Source organism: Megalopta genalis, chromosome 12 (assembly GCF_051020955.1).
Source record: "Megalopta genalis isolate 19385.01 chromosome 12, iyMegGena1_principal, whole genome shotgun sequence".
Classification (NCBI taxonomy): domain Eukaryota; kingdom Metazoa; phylum Arthropoda; class Insecta; order Hymenoptera; family Halictidae; genus Megalopta; species Megalopta genalis.
The window spans coordinates 11,965,221-11,991,388 of NC_135024.1; the positions used below are offsets into that span (position 1 = coordinate 11,965,221).

Below are 26,168 nucleotides of genomic sequence, written 5' to 3' on the forward strand. Positions count from 1 at the left end.
TATCGTATTTCAATATATTTTTCTCAAGTTCCGCGCCGATAAGTGTTGAATAGAATTTAATTTGTAGAGGAATTACTAACGTGTCGACAGTATTACACATAAATTATACATATTTCGGATCACAGTCCTACTGACAATAAAATGTTCTCCTAATTCCTAATTTTTCTTCACTTTCTTGTAAATTTTCTTTTAAAATATTTAGATATAAATATTCCTCCATTATTCTATCATATCGCAATATTTAATGATAACATCTACTCGTCACGACTGCTACTGTGACGTTGTGTAACGTTTTAATGTTATTAATCGGAATATTCTGATTCCAACGTAACTATCGCGTTTATCAACCTAAATGGTAATGTACTGGCCGTCCACTAGAAGATGGGATACAGAAACTTGTGGAAATCTATCCCCCACCACCTGATGTCCTGTCTAGCTACGGACTATACCTAAGAGTGGGGTCTATCCGCACTTCACTGTCGACATCTGTGCCATCTTCTCATGGACGAGCAGTACGAATACTTTTTTCTCAGCAATTCTTACGGTCGTGTAAATATCAAATAATTTCAACTTACTAAATAATGTCATTACTATTGTTTTTTGCTCATTTGTTGCTATAACTGTTATCTATAACATAATATAGAAAATATTGTTGCTTTTACAGAAGTAAAAGCAACTAATAAAGATAACTAATAAAGCAACTAATAATAAAGAAATATAGAAGTAAAAGCAACAATATTTTCTATATTATTAAGTATATTTCAATTATTAAGTATATTTAAGTATATTGCACTTGAAATATTTCTATATTTCAAGTATATTTAAGTATTAATTAAGTAATAATTATATACTTAATAATTGAAATATACTTAATAATATAGAAAATATTGTTGCTTTTACTTCTACATTTCAAGTGCGCGAATACTTCCGTCCCGCAATTTGCAATTAAAACCGTTTGAATCAAAATAGTAATTATTATGCAATGTTTCCTTTCGTATCGATTATAACAGTTACCGTGATCCATTTTAGAATGAAACGTGTGGTTCAAATGAAAGAACATTCCTGTACCTAGATTTTCGTAAAAAGTATGCAGGTCAAATATTATTTATGGAGCTTACTTCGCAGGAAAGATTCGTAATGGCTGCGTTTGGCACTTGAACAATTGTTCTTGTTAGCGATTTTTATAACAACTCTTTCTCCCTCGTGAAGTGTTCCCAAAGAGCTCATTGAGATCTTGTTCAATGCAGCCTTGGCACGCTCCTTCGGGACAAACGTTGCAACATTTCCAGTGCAATAGACAGAACAAATTTAACAATGCCGTGAAATTTCGATCGTGTGTATGTTACTGTTCTGATAAAGTCTTCTTTCAATTTCTGTAAATTATTTTTGTGAATTGTCTATGTGCCGCTAATGAAAAAGTCAAATGTGTGTGTGTGTTACGATGTTATAATACAATCAAGAAGAATTAATTATAAATCAGGATGCGAAACATGATCGAACGTCGTATAAGTGATATCCAGCTGCAGTATATTCAAGTAGTAGTTGCGAATATGTTTAAAATCTCGATTTCTACACAATAATCTTAATAAAAATGTTTTCTATCACAATGATTGTCTCTTCGAGTCGAACGTTTTCTCCTTTCACACTTTTTCGTATCATTAACACTGGAATTGCCAAAACTATAACTGGATATGCTTAGAATCATTTATATTTCCATTTATCAATTTTTTCCAACATATTTTTTTAAGGTACTCCTTCTAAACACGTTATTTTTTTCTATGAAGTTTATCAAAACATGTGAGAATTTACATTGACTGACAGAAATTAGATAGTCAGATAACAATATTTAAATTCGGGGTCTAAATGGACCCGGGCTATGCCATCCGAATGTTAAAAATAACGGAGATCTTTTTAGGTGAAAATCGAGTAAATAGCTCTGCATACAAATATTTATAACATTTTATTCGAAATATAGAACGTGTGCATTTACTAGTGAATTATTAGAGTATGCAACAAATTTTTGTTTTTCACCAGTTATAGATAGCTAGTGTCCCATCTTAGGATTCCACCTTGGTCGGCTATTATCCTTAACTTTTGTTAACGACTTTGGACATTAACTCCAGCGAGCACCTCGCCTCCTTGCAGACGACCTGAAGATGTATCGGGAAGTTTCCTCCATTTCTTACTGCTACGATCTGTAGGCCGATATCGATAACTTGGAGTCTTGATGTTTGAGTAACGAGATGGAATATAATATTGATAAACGTTTCACTCTCAGATTTTCTAGGAGTAGATCTCCAGTCACGTTCCCCCATACTTGCTGCGAGACACGCCCTTACAGACAAAATCCATAGTAAAAGGCCAGCCGTTTGGTTCGCCGAGTCTCTTTCATTCGATCATCACATTCAGATCGCGGTCTCGAACGCCAATAAATTATTAGGATTTATAAATAGAAGTTGCTGCGCTTTCTCGAATCTTACCTACTTCAGGAACTTGTACATTTACTGATAAAAGTTAAGAAACTTGTCACGCAGATGCATATTGTTGCATATAGTAAACCTTCTTAACGTAGGATACAAATTTGTATCATATCCGCGAAAATATTAATTTTATCTTTTATCATTTCTTAATTTTTAACTTTTATTTTATCGTATTATTTTCATTCCTTTTTCTTATCTGTTGTATGCACTATATAAAACAATATTGCAATATAAACAATGTGTTATACGCTTGGCTATAACATGTACTCTAAATTCAATAAGACGTATATCTGTTAAAATATTAAATTTTAGTCAAATATTAACGATGTGTAAAATTCCTTAAATTTTGTCCCAAGTCACTTTTAGGAATATCTTTTTATTGGAGCCTGTTCAACGTACGGCGCTCCGTAGTACTCGTGCACTATTGTTCTGTGCATCAACATTCAGCATCGAGCCACTTAACCCTTTTCAGTCGAATGACGACTCTAGGGCACCGCTAGAAATTGTTATATCACAATTCAAAATAATTTTAACATCATAAAATTTCTTTTTATTTAAAGAACTATTAAAAGCATAATTTCATATATACAACGTATTACATTGTAGAAAATGAAAATACTACAAATCAGAGAAACTATTTTGTTAAAATAATCGAATCGAAAATTTTGTTATAATATCGAGTTAAAATGGCTTCTCGACTTCAAAGAGTTAAAAGAAACCTTTTTTATTTGCAATACCTACCGTGACAGGATGAACTTTTTCGCTCAGAATAAGGAGATCTTTAACGAGCAATATTCCGTGTCCTTATATCTCCTACGTATCCCTGCTTGTTTTGAAAGGTCCTTTGGTCCGTTCATGAATAAAATTAAATTTAGATATCCCTGATCACGTAATAAGACTATATCAACCACGTATAGGTATTAGTATATACATTGATCAATTTTTTATAGTATAAATCTTGTATCTGAACGTCCCAGACAAGCAGATGATCAAAGGAAGTAATTACATTTACTAATTAAGGTCATACAGGAAGTTTCATAGGTTTCCAAGTAAACTTTGATACCATGTTATCTAATACAACTAGGTTAGGTTAGGTCAAGTTTTATTTATTGCGTTGAGACCGTAAGCCTGTCGCAATCTTTGGTATATAGTAGTATTTTACACGCGTATTTAGAATGGTTTTGAATTATTTCTAATATAATACAGCTTGACAGCGTTTATTTCTAACTGATTCTGGATGTTGATTGTACCGCGCGCTCTTACTGGTTCCTCGGTTTACTCTTCCATGCAGAAGGCTCTCAATTTCGTGTGGTAGCTTTTAGAAAGTTTGCTAACTGCCACGGCTGCCTTTCGCTATTTATTATTCGCAACTCTCTTAAGTGAAGGTGATCGAATTTTCTTATAAACAGGGTAGGTTATCAAAATATGTCTCCTGTCCCCTAGTTTTCATAGGTTGCAGATGAAGCATTCCTGATCCACAATGATTACAAGACTATATTCCATGTGATGTTACCCCCTAATCTAGTTTGTGCAATTATTCTTTTTATTATTCTATTTATTATTATTATTATTATTATTATCATTATTATCATTTATATTTATTATTATTATTTATTATTATTATTATATTTATTATTATTATCGTATTTTCTTCGTAAATTTCGCTATGTATGGAGTTGCTAACTCTGTGATTATCTGTTTCAAACAATTTGATGTATATTTGTGCTAGGATATTGATTAGTGCATCCTCTCTGCCTGATGTATAGGACATGTTGGTGTCGATAGAGAACTTCTGGAGTTTGCTCTTTAGTTGTGTGACCCAATTTCTCTTCGAATCTGGATTTTTCTCGTCCATAGTATTATATATATATTCTATTAGTATATCTTGACATCCTTTGTATACTAGATATAAATAACATTATAGTGGTGTTTGAAACTAAACTGTGCAAATTAGAAGTGTTACCATATGGTCGGGCTAATTATAAATGTATAAGAAGAGCATAAAGCGTAATGCACTCCACATTCAGGATTATCCAAATTCAATGTCACGGAATTAAATTAAAATAATAAAACGTAAACTATTTGAGATATTTCAGGTTTCCTTAGTTTAATGTTGAATTGACGTTGCGATGCACAGAAATTAGCGCGCGGGTTTCTGAACCCATCCGAGGTTGTAAGATCCGGATTGAACCGATCGTGGACGCATTTTCATTCATGTGTCGCTGATTAATTGCCCGCCAAATTAATCTTCGGCAATTGGATCCGATCGGCAGAGCGGTAATTGCGCGTACAATTATTGTAATCGTATGTTCTCGACTAATGGAGAAGAGGTTGTCCCGAACGATGGACTATTTCCGAATTGCTAATGTAAGAGTTCGCGAGACGTTCGATGCGACTCTTTACTCTGATCGATCGCGAGACCGTCGAATGAATCCAGTTCGAAGCGAACGCGAGAAGTTCATAATGCCTTCTGATGAGTCGTCTCGTTTTTTCGGGAGTCCGTATGACGATCCCCACCTGCTCTTGGTAAGGGTGGGAGTGGTACCTGCATGAACGTGGAATCTTCGAAGACCTTGGCAACGTTGCGAGCATCCTCAAGGTCAACCGTATATAGCCTTGAATGCTGTTACGGTTTCGGGAGACCTTTCGGAAGTGCCGAGTTTATGACACGTCACGGCTATTGAGAAAGATGAAACGAAAGGTTGGACATCGAATGGTCGTTAAATGTTAAAAAGATCTCAAAAATAGCCTTTTGTCGCGTCCGTGTCATGAACCCAGTCGACGAAGACTCCACGTGTGTGCGACGGAACAAATATAAAGTCCATTGCATAACATTCATCGTGGAATACAATGTCGTTCAAACAATCGTCTTGGCTTTTTTTCACAAATCCGTCTCATTCCACCCAATTTTCCATTACACTATTACATAATCGGCGTGCTATATCATTAATGGGAGCTGTAATATTGTTTTTTAGCTCGTCGATCCTTTGTGGTTTATCGACGTAAACTTCACTTTTTAGAAAACTCCATAGGAAAAAATCTAACGAGGTTACATCGCGTGATCTTAGGGGCCATTTGATGTCTCCTCCTCGAGAAATCAGGCATCCATTGAATGTTTATAATAATTTGCAACAATTTGCCCACGTTGCTGCATAGTGCAACGTTCCATGACGATTTGTTTATCATTTATGACGTGTGTGATATATAACAAATAACAATCAAACCGTTTAACAGTGCCATCTGTTGAAAGATGTGACATTTAATTTCAATAACTCTTACATGTTACAGTAAATTCTCCCCAATTGTCGTCCAGCTTGTAAACAAAAATGACAAATTTAGGAAGAGGGGATACGATAATTCGATCCTTGCGGCTCGTTTTTATAGTTGTCGATTGTCAATAACTATAAAACTGAGGCGCGAGGCTCGAACTATCGAATCCTCTCTTTCCAAGTTATCCATTTTTGTTTACAAGCTGAGAGACAATCGGAGAGAATTTACTGTAATTTATTATAGTAAGGACCTAGAGATTGAATGGATCAGTTTGTTCTATAAATGTTATTCAAATGTTTCATAAAGAATGTGAGACCTCGTTGAAAACTTTTTATGTTAAAAATCATAATTGAAGCGTGAGGCTCGAATTACCGAATCCTCTCTTTCCAAGTTGTCCATTTTTGTTTACAAGCTAAGAAATAATTGGAGAGAATTTACTGTAATTCATTATAGTAGAGATTGAATAGATCAGTTTGTTCTATAAATGTTATTCAAATGTTTCATAAAGAATGGGAGACCTCGTTGAAAACTTTCTATGTTAAAAATCATAATTGAAGCGCGAATTACCGAATCCTCTCTTTCCAAGTTGTCCATTTTTGCTTACCAGCTGAGCGACAATTGGAGAGAATTTACTGTAATTCATTATATAGTGAGGACCTAGAGATTGAATAGATCAGTTTGTTCTATAAATGTTATTCAAATGTTTCATAAAAAATGGGAGAGGTCGTTGAAAACTTTCTATGTTAAAAATCAAAATCGAGGCGCGAGACTCGAATTACCGAATCCTCTCTTTCCAAGTTGTCCATTTTTGTTTACAAGCTGAGCGACAATTGGAGAGAATTTACTGTAATTCATTATAGTAAGGACCTAGAGATTGAATAGATCAGTTTGTTCTATAAATGTTATTCAAATGTTTCATAAAGAATGGGAGACCTCGTTGAAAACTTTTTATGTTAAAAATCATAATTGAAGCGCGAGGCTCGAATTACCGAATCCTCTCTTTCCAAGTTGTCCATCTTTGTTTACAAGCTAAGTGACAATTGGGGAGAATTTATTATACCTTTAAAAATTTCACTGACGAAAAAGATCGTCATGCCTATTGATGTTATCGTCCTGACACGACGAAAAATTTCGTTATAATTAACACGGTTAACAGGTTAAGAATCCATAAGAACCCACAAGAGTCCATAGGAATCCATAAGAATCCATAAGAATCCATAAGAATCCATAAGAATCCATAAGAATCCTTAAAAATTGTGAATGCAATGAAAGAAAGCTTCGTCTAATGGCGACAGTGTTTGAGTGTACGTACCAATGTTTCAGGAGAAAGCTTAGCCGAGCTGCATCACGGAAGCGCAGCGAGTATGGTCGGCGTCGGCAGATCGTTGCTTCTTCTCCTGTCCGTTCTCCTCGACCGAATACAACAGGTGCTCAGATGAAGGCCTGGCGGAAGGCCTGCCATTGCGTCCCGGAAAGGCGCGAAACGGGCGTAGCGGGGCTCCGTGACGACGTTGGACAGTGTCGTGACACGGCACTGCAATACAATACGAACTTTTATATTATCGCTAAAGAATGAGCGTGGCAGAGTGTGTGCGCGAACAAGAGAAAAACGGGAAAATGAGGGGTGGGGAAAGTAGAAAGGGGGTTGAAGCGTTGCGCGAGAAAGAACTGCATCGAGGGGAGGGGTTGGCAGCGCTGATTCAACATTGTTCTTGGCCCAATTGAAAGTGACTGTTTCTGCGTCGCTGCACGGCAGTGTTTCTGCTCCGCCGATGTTTCTTCCTGTACCGGTCGGACTTCGAAAGTACGTCAACTTCAGGCCTTTGTCTTTCCAGGTATTTCCACGATGCCTCTATTTTTGGAGACAAACACGGTCACTCCGACGCCTCGCGTGCCACTTGCAAACGGAAGCTGAACTTTAAGAGGATCATTACAAAAGCAATTCTTCGAACGAAATTCAGTATGTACTTAATAGAACTTAGTAGAGGACCCTGCGTAAAATATGCTCGCCGTTATATTCGGGAAACTTCGATGGTTTCGCAGAAACAAATCTTACTCGCGTGCGATCGATTAGGGTAGTGGAGCCGGTTACTGTGGGGCTAACCAATTACTGTGCGTTTGGTCTGTTTTCGGGCACAATTAACTTTGTATCTATCGAACAAGATATATTAAATTTTGTTATTCTTTTCTTTCGTTTATCTTTTGATAATAATAGTTGATAGGTCTCTTATTCGATAAATATAAAATTAATTATGCCCGAAGACAAATTAACGGCACAGCAATTGGTCACTCCACAGTAACCAGCTCCACTGCCATATTGATGTCTACCAATCTTGATCGAATTAAGTATCTATACGCATATTTCATTATTAGTTGTTATCATGATTTGAATATCAAGGCTCGCGTTTGCTCTCGCATATACGAAACCATTATTTGGAAAAAATACTTTTGTAACTTCATGTACTTATGTTACACCACTTCATTTTGTCATCAAATAAAAGAGAAGATTAAAGTACTTGGAATCCTTCTGCGTAGATCAATGATGACAAACCTCCTCGCTACAAATTGATAACCCTTTTTTTATGATCGACGACAAAAACTTTCTTAAAATACAGATGTGTTATAGTCTACATTTTTCTGAAAATCAATCGACTAAGCAATTTTTATATAAAATTAAATTTCCATTCAAAGTTGCTTAAACCCGTTATGAATAAAATTACAGTAAATTGTCTCTAATTGTCCCCGAGTTTGTAAACGAAAAGGAACGGTTTGGGAAGAGGAGATACGATTATTCGAGTCTCGCAGCTCGTTCTTATAACTGCCGAATGTTAATAACTATAAAAACGAGCCGCAAGGCACGAATAATCGTATCTCCTCTTCCCAAATTGTCCATTTTTGTTTACAAGCTGAGGGACAATTGGAGAGAATTTACTGTAATTCGTTATAGTAAAGACCTTAGTAATTGAATGGATCAATTTGTTGTTCTATAAATGTTATAAAAATGTTTCATAAAAAATGGAAGGCCTCGTTGAACACCTTCTATGTTAAAAATCAAAATTTTATATCATAAAACAAGTGTTTAAAAACTAAATATTCTATCAAAAATATTTTGATCACTTAAAATAAAACATGCTTGTTGATGATTTATTATGAATACAGTGACTTCCCCCTAATTCGCGCTCAGATTGCGCACAAAAATGGACATTTTGAGAAGGGGAGATACGATTATTCGAACCTTGCGACTCGTTTTTATAGTCAACAATTGTTAACAACTATAAAAACAAGCTGCAAGACTCGAATAATCGTATCTCCTCTTTCCAAATTGTCCATTTTTGCGCGCAATCTGAGCGCGAATTGGAAAGAAATTACTGTATATTATAGCTTTTATGAGATTCAAACAAGCTTTGACGAAATTTAATTTCGAGTTCCTTTTGTCCTGTATTTAAACGGCAACAGAGCAATGATACTTTCAGTTTAAATTTATTCTGTATTTGAACTTCTTTGTTCGTTTGAAGCACTCTGTATATGTTTTATATATGCCGCATTGTTTTTTATCTTTAGATGTTCCATATTAACGAACCATTTAAACAACATTTGTTAATACCCCTTAACTTGTACTGAATTCTGAAGTAGCACGTTATTCGTTTCCGAAAATTCCATTATTTCGTGTGCGAATTATAATTCCATCATCGCAAGTTCAGAGCAAATTTCCACTCTTTTTCACCCTGCAAAACTGCGATGAATAAGTAATAGGGATTCAAGTTTAAAGTTGTCCGCGAGCGTCTGGTTTACATATTTAATATTTGATATAGAATTCTTTCATACCGATGTTCCCCGCTGAAACAATTGCTTCAAAAGTGCAGTGGATTTCGTTGAATAATTCATTCAGAAATTAAAATCGAAATCGTTAAATGTCTCATTGTTTTTTTTTGCGTAGTATTGTTTATATCTTGAAGGAATTTTTATTTAAACAAAGCTTCCAACAATCGGTCGTTCACACCAGAGTTGGGCACTTTTCGACAAAATTGAATAACTAGAATTATGATTGACCATTGATCAGAATAAGTTAGTCATTAGTTACAGAAGATTTGTCAAACGTAATTACTTTTGTTAGTCACGTTAGACAAAAATACTTTCATTAGACACAATTATGCGGTAATTCTCAGTTACGATTACCAAATAATCATTAGCCATGATCGATGGTAATTGTTTACAATCGTTAGTCATTAATTATGAATAATGCATGATTTACCAAAATCGAATAAATTGTCGCATAGAAAATTTGAAATTTGGGGTACTTATGAAGGTGAATTCTCATTTGTTTACTTAATACGTTCACCTACACCTATAACTATTGTAATTATATTTTACCAGATAATATTAATAATTTTTGTTCACTCACGTATAAATAAATTCATTTGTTCTATTGTGTTCACATAAACTATCAATTTCTATTAATTCCATTAACGTAAATATAATAATTTTATGCTTACACATGTTTACACATACGTATTAGTAATTTTAAAGTATGATTATACATCCTTAATATTTACTTTTACTCAATTATTGTAATATAGATTAATAATTACATAGATAATAATGATATAGATTAATACATTATCACATTAACTACTGACATTAATCACATTGTTGAATTAAACTTGACATAACCTGACGGTCATAAATATATCGAGAATATTTGTTGCTTTATCCAAAATTGATGATATTCCCATTATTAATATTCATTAATTCGTTGAAAGGCCATACTGATTTCTATTTTAATAAGCACTGATTTGAACAGAAAGGCAGAAGCAGTACCCAAATATTTTCGAACTGATAGAAGACATATTTTCATAAGAAAAGATATAGTTTGACGTTAAAAAATAACTACAAGTTAAATAAAGATTATCTAATATAAATTAGTGCAAAATTGTTCAAGAATCGTCGTTCAAAGTGTTCAAAAGTAAAATATATGTAAAACAAATGCTAAATCTACTTACTTACTTTCGTAACTCATAGACTTTATACAATACGCATGTATAGCCCTCACGCGTCAAGAAGGCACCTCTGTGCTTACATTCCCCCTCTAACTAGCTACGACAGTGAGGCAGCTAGTGAGAGGGGGGGGGGGGAGCATAAAGACAAAGGTGCCTTCTTGTCGAGTGAAGACTATACGTGTATGTTACAGTCAATGAATCCTTTTAATACGACAGGTACATCGAATATAAGAATAAATTAATAATTGGTCGGTATAATTGTATATGAACATCGCATTGCCTTGCGTTTACTTATTTTTGTTAAGAAGTTGCTGTCATGAAGTATTTTTTGTGGGTTGTGAAATTGTTAAATTGGAAGCACGCGTATTCCAACATCCGCAAACACTGGGACACAGAAAGTATGAAGCGAATCTGAACAATTTTTACATAATTAGGAGATCTTCGAGAAGCTAGCAATAAGATCTTAAGCATCATTGACGAGGCAAATATGTACGTAAACAATGTAATTCAACAAATAGCGCCTATTCGTACTTAAGTATATATTTTTGTTGATTTAATATTAAAAGTACATCACGTATCTCTGTAAAATCAAAAAATTTCTTAAAACTTCTAGGTGTTATTATACATACATATACATTACACATTGTTATGTACATATTGTAAATACAATTTTACACTAATACATGTCATTTTGTATACTTTCATTATTAGTAACATACCCTGGAACTAATTGTGAGATTTTACTGTCGAAGTTTCATGTATTAATTGACATTTCATTCATTTTTTGTAGTCGTTACTAACACCGAATTGAATTTCGTCATATTTTATTGATGAAAACGTCAATGTTAGAGCAGGCAATAACGGAAAAATTACGAATATCTTAAGAAAAAAATTGAATGAAATAAAGTTTCGAAAAAGTAAAAACTCCACTCTTGTTTACGTTCAATGAACAAAAATTTACAATTGTTTTCTACTTTCAACAGCGTATTTGTCCACTTTTCCCCATTTGCAATTCAACATTACAACACGAGCAATCAGATGACAACAAAAAAATTTATTTCTTTTTAACACGATATAGTATTTGCATTCACAACTTGCCTGTGTTCGTATCTCCTCTATGCTTTACATTTTTGAGTGTTTGATTGTAGTATTTTTAGTTTGAAATCGATGTTTGGAGTATTTGTTGCAGGACAGATGGGCGGTACAATATGTGATTAAGAATTAGTAACTAAAAAGCAATAGGACAACTATTCATTGAAAAATGTTACATTTTGGCGTCACCTAAAATTTAATAATTTAAAATATAAATAAATTTAAAAAATATATATAAATAAAATTAAAATATATATATATATATATAGCAACAAGAAAATTCACTTCCGAATAAAACGATGGTACATGACATAAATTTGAGAAATTTTATCGAGTAACAAAGAAAAATGTGTTTTATTAAATTAATAACTCGTTTTTTATATACTATGATGTGTATGTTTCCGAAGTGATAATAAATTTCTTAAAAAATAATTCTTCTTCTTGATACTTGTTCATAATAGTCTTCAAAAATTGAAATACATCTAGCAAGAATTTAGTTAGACATAATCACCTATTTCGAAGATATTATTATGCTTCGTTTAGCTTATTTTATTTTCGTTGCCATTGTTCTTCCTGAAAGCGATTTAACCACCTGATTTTTGTTTACTACAGAAACATTTCTTTGTATACCCTCGAGGTTACCGTCCACATTCGTGAAACGCTCTCGCAAGTTTTCCCCAAGAATATCCTTTCATATTTAGGTCACGCGTTCCTACTGGTCCATGTAAAATTTCGATCTGTTTCTTCAGGAAGCACTTCTTTACCAAATGTGCAGCATAAGCCACGGCATTATCGTGCTAAATTACGAAGTTTCCTCCCGCTAAACCTGCATATTTTTTTTATGCACGTGTTCGTTCACACCATTGTAGTTTCGCCACCTATTTATACATACGTATACATATGTATAAGTACTTCCGCATATCTGGTCTATTTGAATACAAATTGTTAATCCATTTTGATGATTCCGGGAAATCGATGCCACTATCGCGTATGGACGTTCGTTAAAAAACCTGACTCTTCGTTTTACTTGCGATTAAAACATGTGAAGCTTTGCAAAACATGAAGAACGTTACAGCTATTGATTTCACTCCATTCGTAACGGTTTAATTACTTCAGTAAACCCTGCGCTAACTTCCGTATTGCGAAATTTTCCGGATTGGAAGGAAGATTGGCTAATTATCCAGCTCCAGTTAATAAGGTTAAAATACCATCATTTTATTGCCCTGAAAAAATCAATCATTACCCGCAAACTAGATGCACAAGAAAAACAGTATGTTTACGTTTTAAAGCCATTAGGATCGATTTGCAAGACGCCTATATGCCAATTTTGAAACGAGAAATATGATGTTTCTAAGCGAATAATATCAAAATTTACAATTTTGCTATCATTTTATCCGAAAGTGTACAATCCTTAATGATTATGGGATCTCTCTGAAAGATCTCTCTAGAATCTCTCTGATCGTATGCGGATCTCTCTGAAAAAAATTGCTGCATCGATTTCAACAGGCAGGAGTCACTTAGAAAATGCTTTTTTAATGATTTTAATAGATTGCAAATAATGCATTAATATTATTAAATGCTTTTAATATGTATTGCCATGCCATTCATATGTGGGTGACGGAATTATTTGCTCAGATTTGAAAGTTAATTTGTTCGCCAATCTACTGTATCTCCCTAATTTTATTACAATCCGCAAAACATAAGAATGTTGTAGTCGATACCACGCAACTTAACTTTTCCGTTTTAAAATTTGATTAAATAAAATATAATACTTCAATTTTGTAAAACTTTTTAAGTGGTGGCCGTGGCAATCGAAGTGTTCATCCTATTAGAGTTTCAAATTACAGATAATTATTTTTGTCATAAATTTATAAAATTCGCGGGTCATTAACATTCGTATCTGCAAAGGTCAGTTGAGTTAGGTAATGCAGAGGCCATGCCCTCGTAGGTAGCGTATCAAGATGTTAGTCATCTGATTAGGTAGCCCCTGCAATACCATAAAGTAGTAAAAAATTCTAGCGTGACCGTCGAAAACACGTAATTTACCCACACAACACGCGCATCATTGCTTGCCTGTATTGTACTTTCAAGCACAAAGTAGAATCATTAATTCTACCACGCAATGATACTTTTAATAGTCGAATTTCATTTTCGAGTCCTGTATACATCATGTCAAGAAGTACGTGAATTTCTCATTTTAAAGAGCCATAGTGCATGTATCGAAACAATTTTTTATATGTAAGTAGGCATTACCATGCTCAGTTTTGAGAGTACAATCGCATCGATTGTCAGAGTACGATCGCGATCCAACCGTTGTGTTGCTGATTATATCCGTCAATCTTAAGTCTGTTCTGTGATTTATAGAACGAAAAAAAGTGTCGAGCACAAAGCTTGTCTTAACCTTCGGACGGCGAACATTTTTGAGCATTTGCGGCAGCAACGGCTGGATCCATTCAAATCTTTACGATTAATTTCCATTTGTATTAAAACCTCTTTGCAGAGACCAAAGTTGATCTTTTTATTAGTTTCGATATTAATAGTATTTAACAAAAACAAAATTAGATACGACTACCACAAAATTAGAATTTAGATGGAATGTTTGTAACTCCGGGTCAAAATGGACCCAGTGCCCGCCTTCCGAAGATTAATTTTTACGAACACATTACGAGCTCATCATAATTGCTGATGAAACATAGGCTTGTGATCAGAGATTTGAGGTTTTCGCAGTCCGGCATTATACATAGTTGTGGTTTCTCTTCTTAATTGTCCAGCTGAACAATTAAAAAGCTTTCCATTGGTGCACATTGAACCGTACCAATGGTGTGATCATAAATTCATGATCAACTATCGATATAAATACTAAACTATTCCAAAAAGACACATAAACTCCAGTGTCTTTTTTGGGCTAATCTTTACTTTAAGGGATCAGATATTTTTGGCTCATTTATGTATATTCCTGTAGATTTTGTCGAGAAAACACAAAAAATTCAAGTCCCAAGAGATGCGCAAAAAATTGTTTAAAAAGTTATACTCGTTCAAAATTGACGAATTTCAAGCGTTTTTGCCATGTTAGCGCCGCATTAGTACGCACTCCGTCCGGATACGTAGTTCCACGAGTGACGGCTCTAGATGACAACACAAATATCAAAGAAATTCCTCGCAAGAGCCGCTAGATGACAGCACAAGCATGGATGAGTAGCCATTTTGGCTAATCTTTACTTTAAGGATTACGTCAGAGTTAGAACGCGCATAAAAAGGCTTTGAACGCGTATAACTTTTGAACCAATGGTTTCCGCACCTCGGAACTTGAATTTTTGGAATTTTCTCGACAAAATCTACGGGAACATATATAAAAGTACGAAAAATTTCTGTACCCCTAAAGTAAAGTTTGACCGTCTTTCGACTCCCTGGCGAAGTTTGAATCAACATTTCTTAACCCTGAACTGGGCGAGTCAATTAAAGTTAGATAAAGTGGCGCGTGAGGTGTGCGACATCCCAAGAGACCTGTAAAGATAACACTAAGAACAAAAGAACAGCTACTGACAGCTATAGGTGACATCACTTAACATTTCGCTGAAAAAATAAAGAAACGTCAATTATAGAACAAATAGCTGGAGTGTGAAACACCCCACGCGATCGTTCCAGGGTTAAGGACGCGGTACAACCCGAAAGTCACAAAAATAAGAACTAAATGAGTTCATAAGTACGACACGCAAACAAGTCAACAACTTTCGGAATATCGCTATAGAGATGAACAGAAACTCAAAAATCGAAGTCAATGCTCGCTGTTTGTTTTTCTTTTTTTTTTAGATGACCGTGGTGTTCATACGGAATTTCTTCCAGATAGATCTTAGCATCACGGGAAATTTTATTTGCGTGAATATATTCGTCGGAAGCGATCAGTCGATCTTCGTAAGCGTATTTTTCGGCAAAAACTCAATAAATGATATCAAACGCCATATTCACCAGATGTGCCCCCTTGTGACTTTTTTCCTATTTCGTAAACATAAATCACCATTTTGGGAAGACGTATCGAGTCGATTACTACCATGGAAGAGATTTCGCCGGAGTTAAAAGCTATACCTCGTTCAGCATTTGCAAAAAGGGGTTGAAGAGCCCGGGAGAAGCATTGGCGAATCTGCACTGCCTCGGATAGAAACTGCAGTCAGGCAAATATATGTGGACACCCTTTAAAACGGTATAATTTTTTAAAAACTGGACTAAATGACTAAAATGCTTTTTTAGATGATAGAGGGACTAGTCCACTAAACAATGACTGTGTTTTTTTTTATTTTGTTATCACTTAAATGACAAAACAAATTTTAAAAACTCACGATTATTAATTTTTTTATCTAAACCTATAACGAAAATTTAAAAAATACGTTTTGCAAATCTTCATAACTTATATGCATGCTGAAAATTCCATCGAAATCGATTGACGTTGATAAGAGATCGTTAAGAGATCGCGAAAATCACAATTTTGCCTCGACTTTTTACACCCTCGAACAATACCTGTCAAAAGTCTGCAGTTTTTTAAATTTTTAACTCTGCGTTATTCTTTTTTTTATTATTCCAAAAAAATAGCAAAATTAAAAAAAGCATTTCAGTCATTGACTAGTAGACTAGTTCCTCTATCATTTAGAAAAAATTCAAGTCATTTAATTCATTTAAAAAAAAATTATACCGTTTTAAAACGTGTCCACATATATTTGTACCTGACTGTATGTCGAAGGCGGCAAAATAAATTCGTATGAACCAATAAGTAGTTTGTGTTTTATTTACAAATTCCGGGTACTATTTTCACACAATGCATTATCTCCCCTGTCGACTTTTCATTGCCATAAATGGAGGACGCAGCTACGAATGAATTCGAAAGTTTCGAAACGCGTACAAGTTTTGTGTAGCTAACTAACTGAGTGTAGCTTAGGAACCATCTTTTGCAAATCGTACGCTTACGTACGAGTTGCTCCTTACTTGCGTTCAAGGAGCTTCCGTTTCAATCTGGCACTCGGGGCGCTCGGGGTGCACGCATGAATGATACCGTGCCACGAGTTTCCACGAACGCGTTTCACGGCTGTTGACGCGGTAGAACGCATAAATACGAGGTGCGAAGATGCTGACGGCAGAGGATGTGTGGACATTGATTTCCTGTACCGGTAAACGACGCTCCGAATCGCGATCGGAAACTGCAGTTTACCTCGCATATTTCACCGAAGCATTCACTGCCGCTCCGACGATCGCAGACTCTACCCTAGAAAACTGTTACAGGATAAAATCGTCCTTAAGAGTGAATGTCTTCGGACCTCTGTTGCACGCGCGATGATGATGCACGCGAAACAACGCCGAGCACGTGTCAAAAACATGCTCGTTTTCGCGGCTCGGGAACAGGCTAATATCCTGGTCACGTTGTTCTTGCAAGGATCGTTCAATTTGATATTGAAGTGTTTGCATAAGTTAACTTACAAATCGATGGACGATTTATTCTTTCTCGAAAACTGTTGTAATATAGCGAACTTAAGATTATCGAATATTGGACACGAGCATTACGGTGATTTGTGATAATGTAAAAATAGGCGATATTATACAGAGAATAGTATCATGGCGGTTAATTATTTTTTTAACGCTGGAACTACCGTGAAGTGATTAATGTATATTATTTTATAATAACAAGAAGATTGGATTTACTAAACTTTGTGCGATTTCTAGCAGAGCTGCAGTAAATTCTCTGCAATCGTCCCTTACCTTGTAAAAATAAATGGACAATTTGGGAAGAGGGGATGCGATTATTCGAGCCTCGTGGCTTGTTTTTATAATTTCCTATTGTCAACAACTATAAAAACGAGTCGAAAGGTTCGAAGCCTCTTCCGCAATTATGCATTTCAATTTACAGTCTGAGGAACAATTGAAAAGAATAAAAATATTAATAAATCGATCCGTGAATACAATATATCATTATATAACCTAATAAAGTATCATTTTAATTATCTAATCAGCTCTAACAGTTCATCTTTTTTATCTCAATTTTCTGCAAAACATGTATCTGTCAACGTTTGCCATTTTACTGCTGCAACAGTCCAGTGAAAGAACATTAATACTGCAATCACCTATCTACCGAATTACGCAAATCCAACTTTATACCATTACAAAAGAATCTATAAAGCATAAATTATGTAAAACCTGATTCATTGATTTCGGTACGTTTAACATAAATCTGCATTAAACTGTTTAAAAATTTTCGATATATTACCTTTCACGCGCCCGTAACTTTAAATGCACGAAATCTATAGTTAATATTCATAAAATATTATAGATTTTACATCTCCAATATTATCAAGCGAAACATAAATTGATGGTACATCGGTTCGGAATTAATTGGTGGAATCGTGCAAAGTGGACTTTCGGTTTCGTTCAGAAATAATAGTCAAGCCAGTTTCTAGATAATGACAATTACACATAAGGATGATTTAACCCTTTGCACTCGAGTGGTGACTCTGAGGCGACGCTAGTAATTGCTACACTATTTTAAAATGAATTTTCACATTATTAAGTTTGTCTGTATTCGATAAATTGTCAAATAATATAGATGTCTTACACAAGCATACACGTCCAATTTCATGTGTATCAAATAAAAACAATTAAACCAATTGATAATTCTTTTTTAAAGTGTAGGTTGAAACAAACGTCTTCATTTTTCGCGTTAAAATAGTATCGAGTGCAAAGGGTTAATACGTAACCCAAAAAATCCATAGCAAACAACGTGTTTCTCTGTGATGAAGAATTCGAATTTGCAACTGAATCAACCAGCTATCATGACAAGCAATTTAAAAGAAATGAAAATAGGAAAAATAACATTATTTGACATACGTAATATTAAATGAATGCATCAGTTATAATGAATATTACTATCGATAATCGCCAAATCAAGTAAAAGCTAATACAATAAATGTTTGTAATCGACGGTGAAGTAATTTCGATTAGAATTGTGAGTAGTCTGATTGAAAAAGTATTTTGATTCCACTTTATAATTACAAGTTGAATATAACAAAATTGATTATTAAATGATTTTAAAAGATGATGTCGCTGTTTCGAGGCGACTAAAAGCAATATCAGCAAAATTAGAAGACTTAAATCTTCTCAAAAGCGTTTAGATTTCTATTTGAAATTCACAGCGCCATTGACACGACGATGGAAGAATTAAGACTACGCTGTATGCTCAAATAATTATAACTAAACAGCGGATTTTATGTATGTGTGGTAAAAGTGAGTAGATCAAATACAACAATGCAAGACCAAAATTCGATAATACTACTCGATTATTAAAAATATTATATTATATTATAGTAAAAATATTATGAATGAAAACAAATTTTTATTTAACTCCTGTGTGTTGCAATCGAAATGGAGAACTTTTATTTTGCATACAAATCCGCGGTCTAATTATAATAAACGTTGCTATTAAATTCTATTCAATATGCAATTACAATCGATAGAAAATTGAACTATCCTCTCAAATACAATTGCGTGAAAGCATTCGAAGACGTACGGACCATAAGAGCGGGGCTCGAATTATCAGTATTACCTAGTTTTATAGAAGAAAACTATGTTGAATCAGAGCGTCAAAGAAACTGGATGTCATTGAGTGTTTGCAGTCGATGGCACCGATCGTTCGACCAAACAATATAATTTCATCGTCCAACATAACATGATAAGCGACAACAAATTAATTATTATAGAACTGTATTCGTGTGTAAATTGCATAGACTTAAAATAATGGTGAATAATGGTGAGGTGTGATGTGTGCCAGACTTATACTTGATTTACATCAATGAAATGCGTGATCTCTGCTTAATTCGCTATTTGGGCCTTAAATAGGATAGCTGATCACTGTGTGGTGATCGATTGCTGTGCATTTGGTTTGGTTTCGGGCAAATAATCAATTTTATATTTATCGAATAAGACATATTAAATCTTTTTATTAAAAAATTATCAAAGTAGAAGAATAAAAGAATTGAATACGTTGACTTTATATTTATCGAATAAGACATATTAAATCTTTTTATTAAAAAATTATCAAAGTAGAAGAATAAAAATATTGAATACGTTGACTTTATATTTATCGAATAAGACATATTAAATCTTTTTATTAAAAAATAATCAAAGTAGAAGAATAAAAATATTGAATACGTTGACTTTATATTTATCGAATAAGACATATTAAATCTTTTTATTAAACAATAATCAAAATAGAAGAGTAAAAATATGTAATATTTTTACTTTGTATTTATCGAATAAGACATATTAAATCTTTTTATTAAAAAATAATCAAAATAGAAGAGTAAAAATATGTAATATATTTACTTTGTATTTATCGAATAAAACATATTAAATTTTATTGATTTTTTATTTTGTTTATTTTTGAATAATAAAAAAATAGTCTCTTATACGATAAATATAAAATAAACATATTAAATTTTTTTATTCTTCTACTTTGTTTACTTTTTAATTAAATGATTTAATACGTCTTATTCGACAAATGTAAAGTTGATTATGCCCGAAAAATAACCGAAGGAACAGCAATCGATCGTCCCACAGTAACCGGCTCCACTATCCTACACCCAACTGAATTACAGGCTTGACTCCCGTTACACGTCATTGACGAAAAGTAAAAAGATCACAAGCATTCGCATAAGAGGGACACTAACTATACAGAGTGGATAACACAAAATGTTCGAAGACATTTTCCTGGAAACTATTGAGAATAAGAACGAAATTTTTCCCTCAACGTATTCAGCAGATCGATACAATTTTCTATATGGCAAGGAAGCTTTGTACCCAAAGGAATAGAGAAATCTACGTCCTTCCTGCCGACAGGAACACCTACAAAATTTTATAGTTTTGAATACTTCAGAAAGAAATCGTACTTTCGTGAATATGTTCTCTTCAAAAATATAGTTAAATTATAGCTAAATTGTCTCCCACCGTTTGTACCGTATTTGCACCATTCATGTAACAGCGAACAGGATCAATAACAATACGTTCACACGAATCGTAAATATCTTGCTGATTTATGCATTTATGACAAAACTGATTAGTCATAAATGATTAAAAAAAGTTAGATGAATTTAAATACTTGAGCATTATTGATGTAGTACTTTCCACCTGTTAACACGATTGAAAAAGAAATAAAATCTATATCTAGCAGTTACATTATCTTGCAGTTGACATAGTCAATTTCTATTGTGCATAAACATCCGCGGTCTAGTCATAAACAACGAAACGGCATATAATTTATACAATGAATATTAACACTAAATCTACCGAGCACTAGAAATGATTGATGACTGTTGCTTTATGCGAATGACAAGGTTGAATTTGTTCAGACGATTCGTCAATTTTATTGTAATGTATCCTTGAAACAGGATATCTAGTCAATCAATTCCTATGCGATTCTTGATTACGTCAATAATCTTATTATAAACAATGTAAAATCGGTCGAAATGGTTTAGTGTTAAAACACTGTACATGCAGCACGGTTTTATGAGAAACATTCATGGGGGCCCGGTGCTTTACCCTGGACTAAACTGCTATTTGACAAATAAACAAAATTATAATTAAATTGTAGTTTGTAAATCAGCAATAAATTGTCAGATGAACTTCACAAATATTTAAATATAAATGCTGAAAGTATTCGTAACATTAAATAAAAATGCATGTACCTGACGGAAGATTAAAGAAGTCAAGGTAAATTGCGATTTCGCACACGTTTCCAGACGAATCGAAAATAACTAGTAGTTTGTACCATCGATGCTGATACCGAACGGCGCATGATCAGTGTATTCAGGAAAAGTCGCTACGCAAGGCGTGGGGTGGCGACGCATGCGCAGAGAGTCCCGCATAACGGCGAGGCACGTCTACTGGGTAAACATTATAATTCTGAACTACGATGGCAACACGACGCAACGCAGAGCTACAGATACAATACAGTACAACAGGTGTCATCCTGTAGACGCGCCACGCCGCTGTGCGGGACTCTCTGCGCATGCGTCGTCACCCCACTCCTTGCGTAGCGACTTTTTCTGGATACACTGCGCGTGATACGCATGTTGTACCAGCGGCTATTAACGTTAGTTTGTGCCATGACACAATTACTGTACCAGAGGCAGGTAAAATAAAATTATTACTGTCAGATCTTTTAATAAGTACATTAAATACAGTATTTTATTTAATTTTCAACAAGCTATTCAAAAGTAGAAAATCTTGTGCGGTATTAAGTTAAACAAGTAGTGCAAATTTACTCTCCAAATCGTATACTAACTGATAAGTTTTGTATAAAAAGCTTCACTGAACCTTGAAGTGTAAAGTCGTTTGCAACTGTAATTAATGGTTTCCGGAAAAAGTCCGAAGCATTTTATGTGTTCTGTTTTGTATAATTCTTGCACATAAAATTAAATTATAGTTTGTGGAACAACCGAATGGGGAACATCGAAAATCTGTCAATGATCCTGTTAATCGTTGATATAATTGTAAACGTTATTATTAAATTGCGTAAAATATTATGTTTAAATTAACTTGTATGAAATCTCGAAACTAACGGAATCTATAATGAAATGTAGAAAATGATAAATCATAGGAATTATTATCGTTAAGCGTTTATTGTATTTTAGTAAAAAGTTCGCGATTTCATGAAATTCTAATAATTGTTAAATTACAGTGGTTCCCGAAACTTCCATCCAGTATTCGACTGGATCAAAATTGTGTCATATTTTTATCAATCTATTCTGTGTTGAACATGTTAGTTGATAAAATATATAGTGCAATTTTGTAACGGTGTTTCGCACTTAGACACTTATTATTTGTATACGTGACCACTGTAATTATATTTCATTTTGAAATGTTCCGAGTATAAAATACTTGAACGCGTTAGGATGGCGTGGAGTTTTTCGAAACACCCTGTATTATCGCATTTGTCATGATTTTATAGCAACCTAGTTTTAGTTGGTCAGTTCAGTAGATGGGTTTTTATAACGAGAAGTTAAAATAATACAGTGCCAAGTATATTCGTTATATACTTCAATAAATAATTCGCATTGTGAATCAAATTTTTAATTTAATAAGATATCTCGAAACTATTGTTCCTTTTTTCAATTATTGAAATTAACTGTACATCACAGGTAAGCTTAATGATTCCCCTAAATACGAATTTCGTGTAACATAACGAATCCGAAAAGATTAAATCCATGTAACACGTGGACTTAGTCTCTTCACTTCGAGCGTAATAATTGATAATAAAGTACATTACCTTGTGCATTAAATATACTACAATTCTGTAAACACGTTTGACTTAACCTTTTATGACCAATGTTACTAAATTGTATTATCGTGGCTTTCTGTGTACAAGTGATAATATATATTTTAATATGTGTTTCGCGAAGGATTGTTAAATAATGAGTAATGGAAAAAGTCTTTCGTATAATTTAGGCAATAAATATCAGTCATGAAGGGTTAAATCAATTTATTCAAAAAATGTTTCGCGCAAGCGTACGTTGTTCCCTAGTTACGATTAATTTCTTATAGAGAAAACACCCCCTTTCGATTGTGCCACGAATCACACCATATCAATTACAATTTCTATATCATACTAAATATACATATGATCGATGACACTAATTACAAAATGTTTCTCTCGTGTGTCATTGTCACTAATCTCTTACCAGGTTGTATATAACGAACGATTGAATAACGTATTTGAATACCAGAGCTAATGCCGCTCCAGCAGAAACAAAAAAAAAAAGAATGCATGCGAGTCGACAAAAAGAAAACAGTTGATTAATGAAAGTTGCTATTGCATGTTAATGGCTGAACATTTATAAAGCGCTTCCGCGCAGATTGTGCAATTCACAAGATTGTATGTAAAATGCGTGAAAAGATGTTACAAGAAACGAGTTGTTAACTGTCAACCTGACCCCAAGCTCATCAATTACATAGTAATTTCCAGTGAAATTTTCAGCGAATACGTACATCCAACATGAAGGCATTTTTTTCGACTGTTCATCGATTTAATGTTCGTACGAGTAAAAACACAAATGACGAGTGCTCTGATTTACTCCATGTCGGAGCAGATCGCATAGTAATATTTAAATTCAACATAAAGCCAGAATTTTCTCCAACGGTGAGGTTATGAAATACACGATATGCATTTTGCAATATTTGGCTTTTTCCTTTCAATCCATTCACTTCGTCATTCTTACTTGTGTTCGTAGACGATTCTTTTTTTATTGAAATTTCAAAACTGTTAACCTTGTACATAATACTGAGACCTATGTATAAAAATATTAATGCGTAAACCACATTATTTTATTGTGAACCTTATAGTTGTAATAATATTCTACTTTAATCTATGATCTCATATTTTCCGTGATTTGTACTTTTGTTGTTTTTTTTTTTAATTTATCGTGGTTTATTTTGTAGTTTGAGTTCAATGTATATGTATATTATATTATAGCATAACAGGTAAGTGATGAAAACTGAGATAATTTTCCGATATTATTCAAGCTGAATGAAAATTTAACCCCTGCTTCGCATGATAAAAGAATATATAATCTCTTCGTTACGGTATGTCCGCATAATCAAATTTTAATAGCAAACTCGGAGTTGTTAACGAATGCAAAATTTTTACGAGCGACTGTAGTCACCGTCGGTAGTAGGCGGCTAAGATAACCAAATTACGGGCGTTCCATATCTATTACTATACTGAAAGTATAATAAACAACTAATCATTTTTCTATATGAATTTTATTGATTTAAGGAGGGGTTCCCGTGTAGCAGATTTAAAAAAATGGATTCTTTTTGCGTAAATCAATAGTACAATGTGTCAAAAATGTAAGCTGTAAATTTTCTAGTCGTAATATTTTTCTCTATGGCTCTGGAATAGCAGACGAAACTTTTACATCGAATTTTAAACACTGGAAGTGCACTTAAAACCTTACTGAAAACATTAAACACGTTTTTCTCGATATCGTATTTTTTTAAATTGGCAGACGGGATAACTCAATCGATTAATCGACTAATTGACTTGAAACAAAGCTTACTTTTTTTCGTTGCTACTGTGTTTAGGAATTGAACCTAAAATTAGATATTTTTCATTTATAATGCTTTTAAACAACGCTTCTAAACTGAAATTGTGTACCTAAAAAGAAGATTTACTTATAAACGCAAGAATTTGTTTAGTTCGTCAAATTTTTTATTTCAAAGAGATTCAATCCCAACTTAAATTATCTAAGTTTAAGAAAATTTTTGATTTATTGCTTTCTAGGTCTCTTATAGATGCTACACTGCCCGCCAACCATGGTTACACCATTGGAGACGAGTATAAGACTGGATCACTTTTTAATAAGTAACAAAAACTCGACTAAATAAATTTTTTCGTGATTGGAAATTCCCAAAATTCTAGAACAATATAATATAACTTTAAAAAAATTGAAAGAAAAACATTTAATTTTCACGTCGTTACACGAGAATTTCCCCCTAAATGACTATAAATACTTCAAATACAATTTTAAAAATCGTAAAACTATATCGTTCTAATGTGGATTTTGTGATGCCACTCTTGAAAATGGTAATGATAATTCGATGAATACAAGTTTTGCATTCATAATTAATACTTTTATACATCATACATACCTTTTTGCACTCTAAATTGATCCATTTGTAAACCATATCTTTTTGCATTCTAAATTGATCCTTTTATAAATCATATTTACTCTCTTGAAAATCAAATTAAATCTTTCGATAATGACATAAAATGCACAGATTTGTAAATGAGATTTACTTATTTGTAATTATTTGTAACAAAATTCAAATTGAATTTAGAAATTTAATAAAATACAACTAAGTTTGATGGGTGACAGTTGCTTTTATTTGGAAAATAGTGAATTTTATTTACGAAGGTATAACTAAATCCTGCAAAAGAGTTAATTTGATTTGCAGGAACGAAAATAAGATCTACGAAAGGATTAACTCGGAGTCACGAAAGGAGAATATTACGTACAAAGGGATTAATTTTGAGCGCAATACCTGTGCACAGCTAATGAAATCCTCTTTGTCGCGTGATTAGTATTATTCTTGATGTTTTTAAATGAAATCAAATATCTTCCAGAAGAAAGTAACGTGTTGCCATTTTAATAAATAAATAAAATTATCCTTGACATAAACATATAAAATCAGCTAAATATCTTTAAAAATATTGAACTAACAAAAAAATGTTTCAAACACAAGTTGTACATTTTTTAATGTAGGATATAATTCCGAAATAAAACATACACAGGTTTAT

At 33.5% G+C, this 26,168-nt stretch overlaps 1 protein-coding gene across 6 annotated transcripts in view; it reads left to right on the forward strand.

Moving 5' to 3' along the window:
* Window positions 1–24,045, forward strand: part of LOC117222967 (opioid-binding protein/cell adhesion molecule) — a 727,814-nt gene extending 703,769 nt beyond the window's left edge. For 5 of the 6 annotated variants that reach the window (XM_076525588.1, XM_076525589.1, XM_076525590.1 and 2 more), the window contains one exon: window positions 7,074–24,045. In XM_076525588.1, coding sequence (XP_076381703.1) covers window positions 7,074–7,189 — 116 coding nt within the window. In that variant the 3' untranslated portion in view covers window positions 7,190–24,045. The remainder of the gene's footprint in view (window positions 1–7,073) is intronic. The other variant, XM_076525593.1, reaches the window with a different exon arrangement.
* The last annotated feature ends 2,123 nt before the right edge of the window (window positions 24,046–26,168 follow it).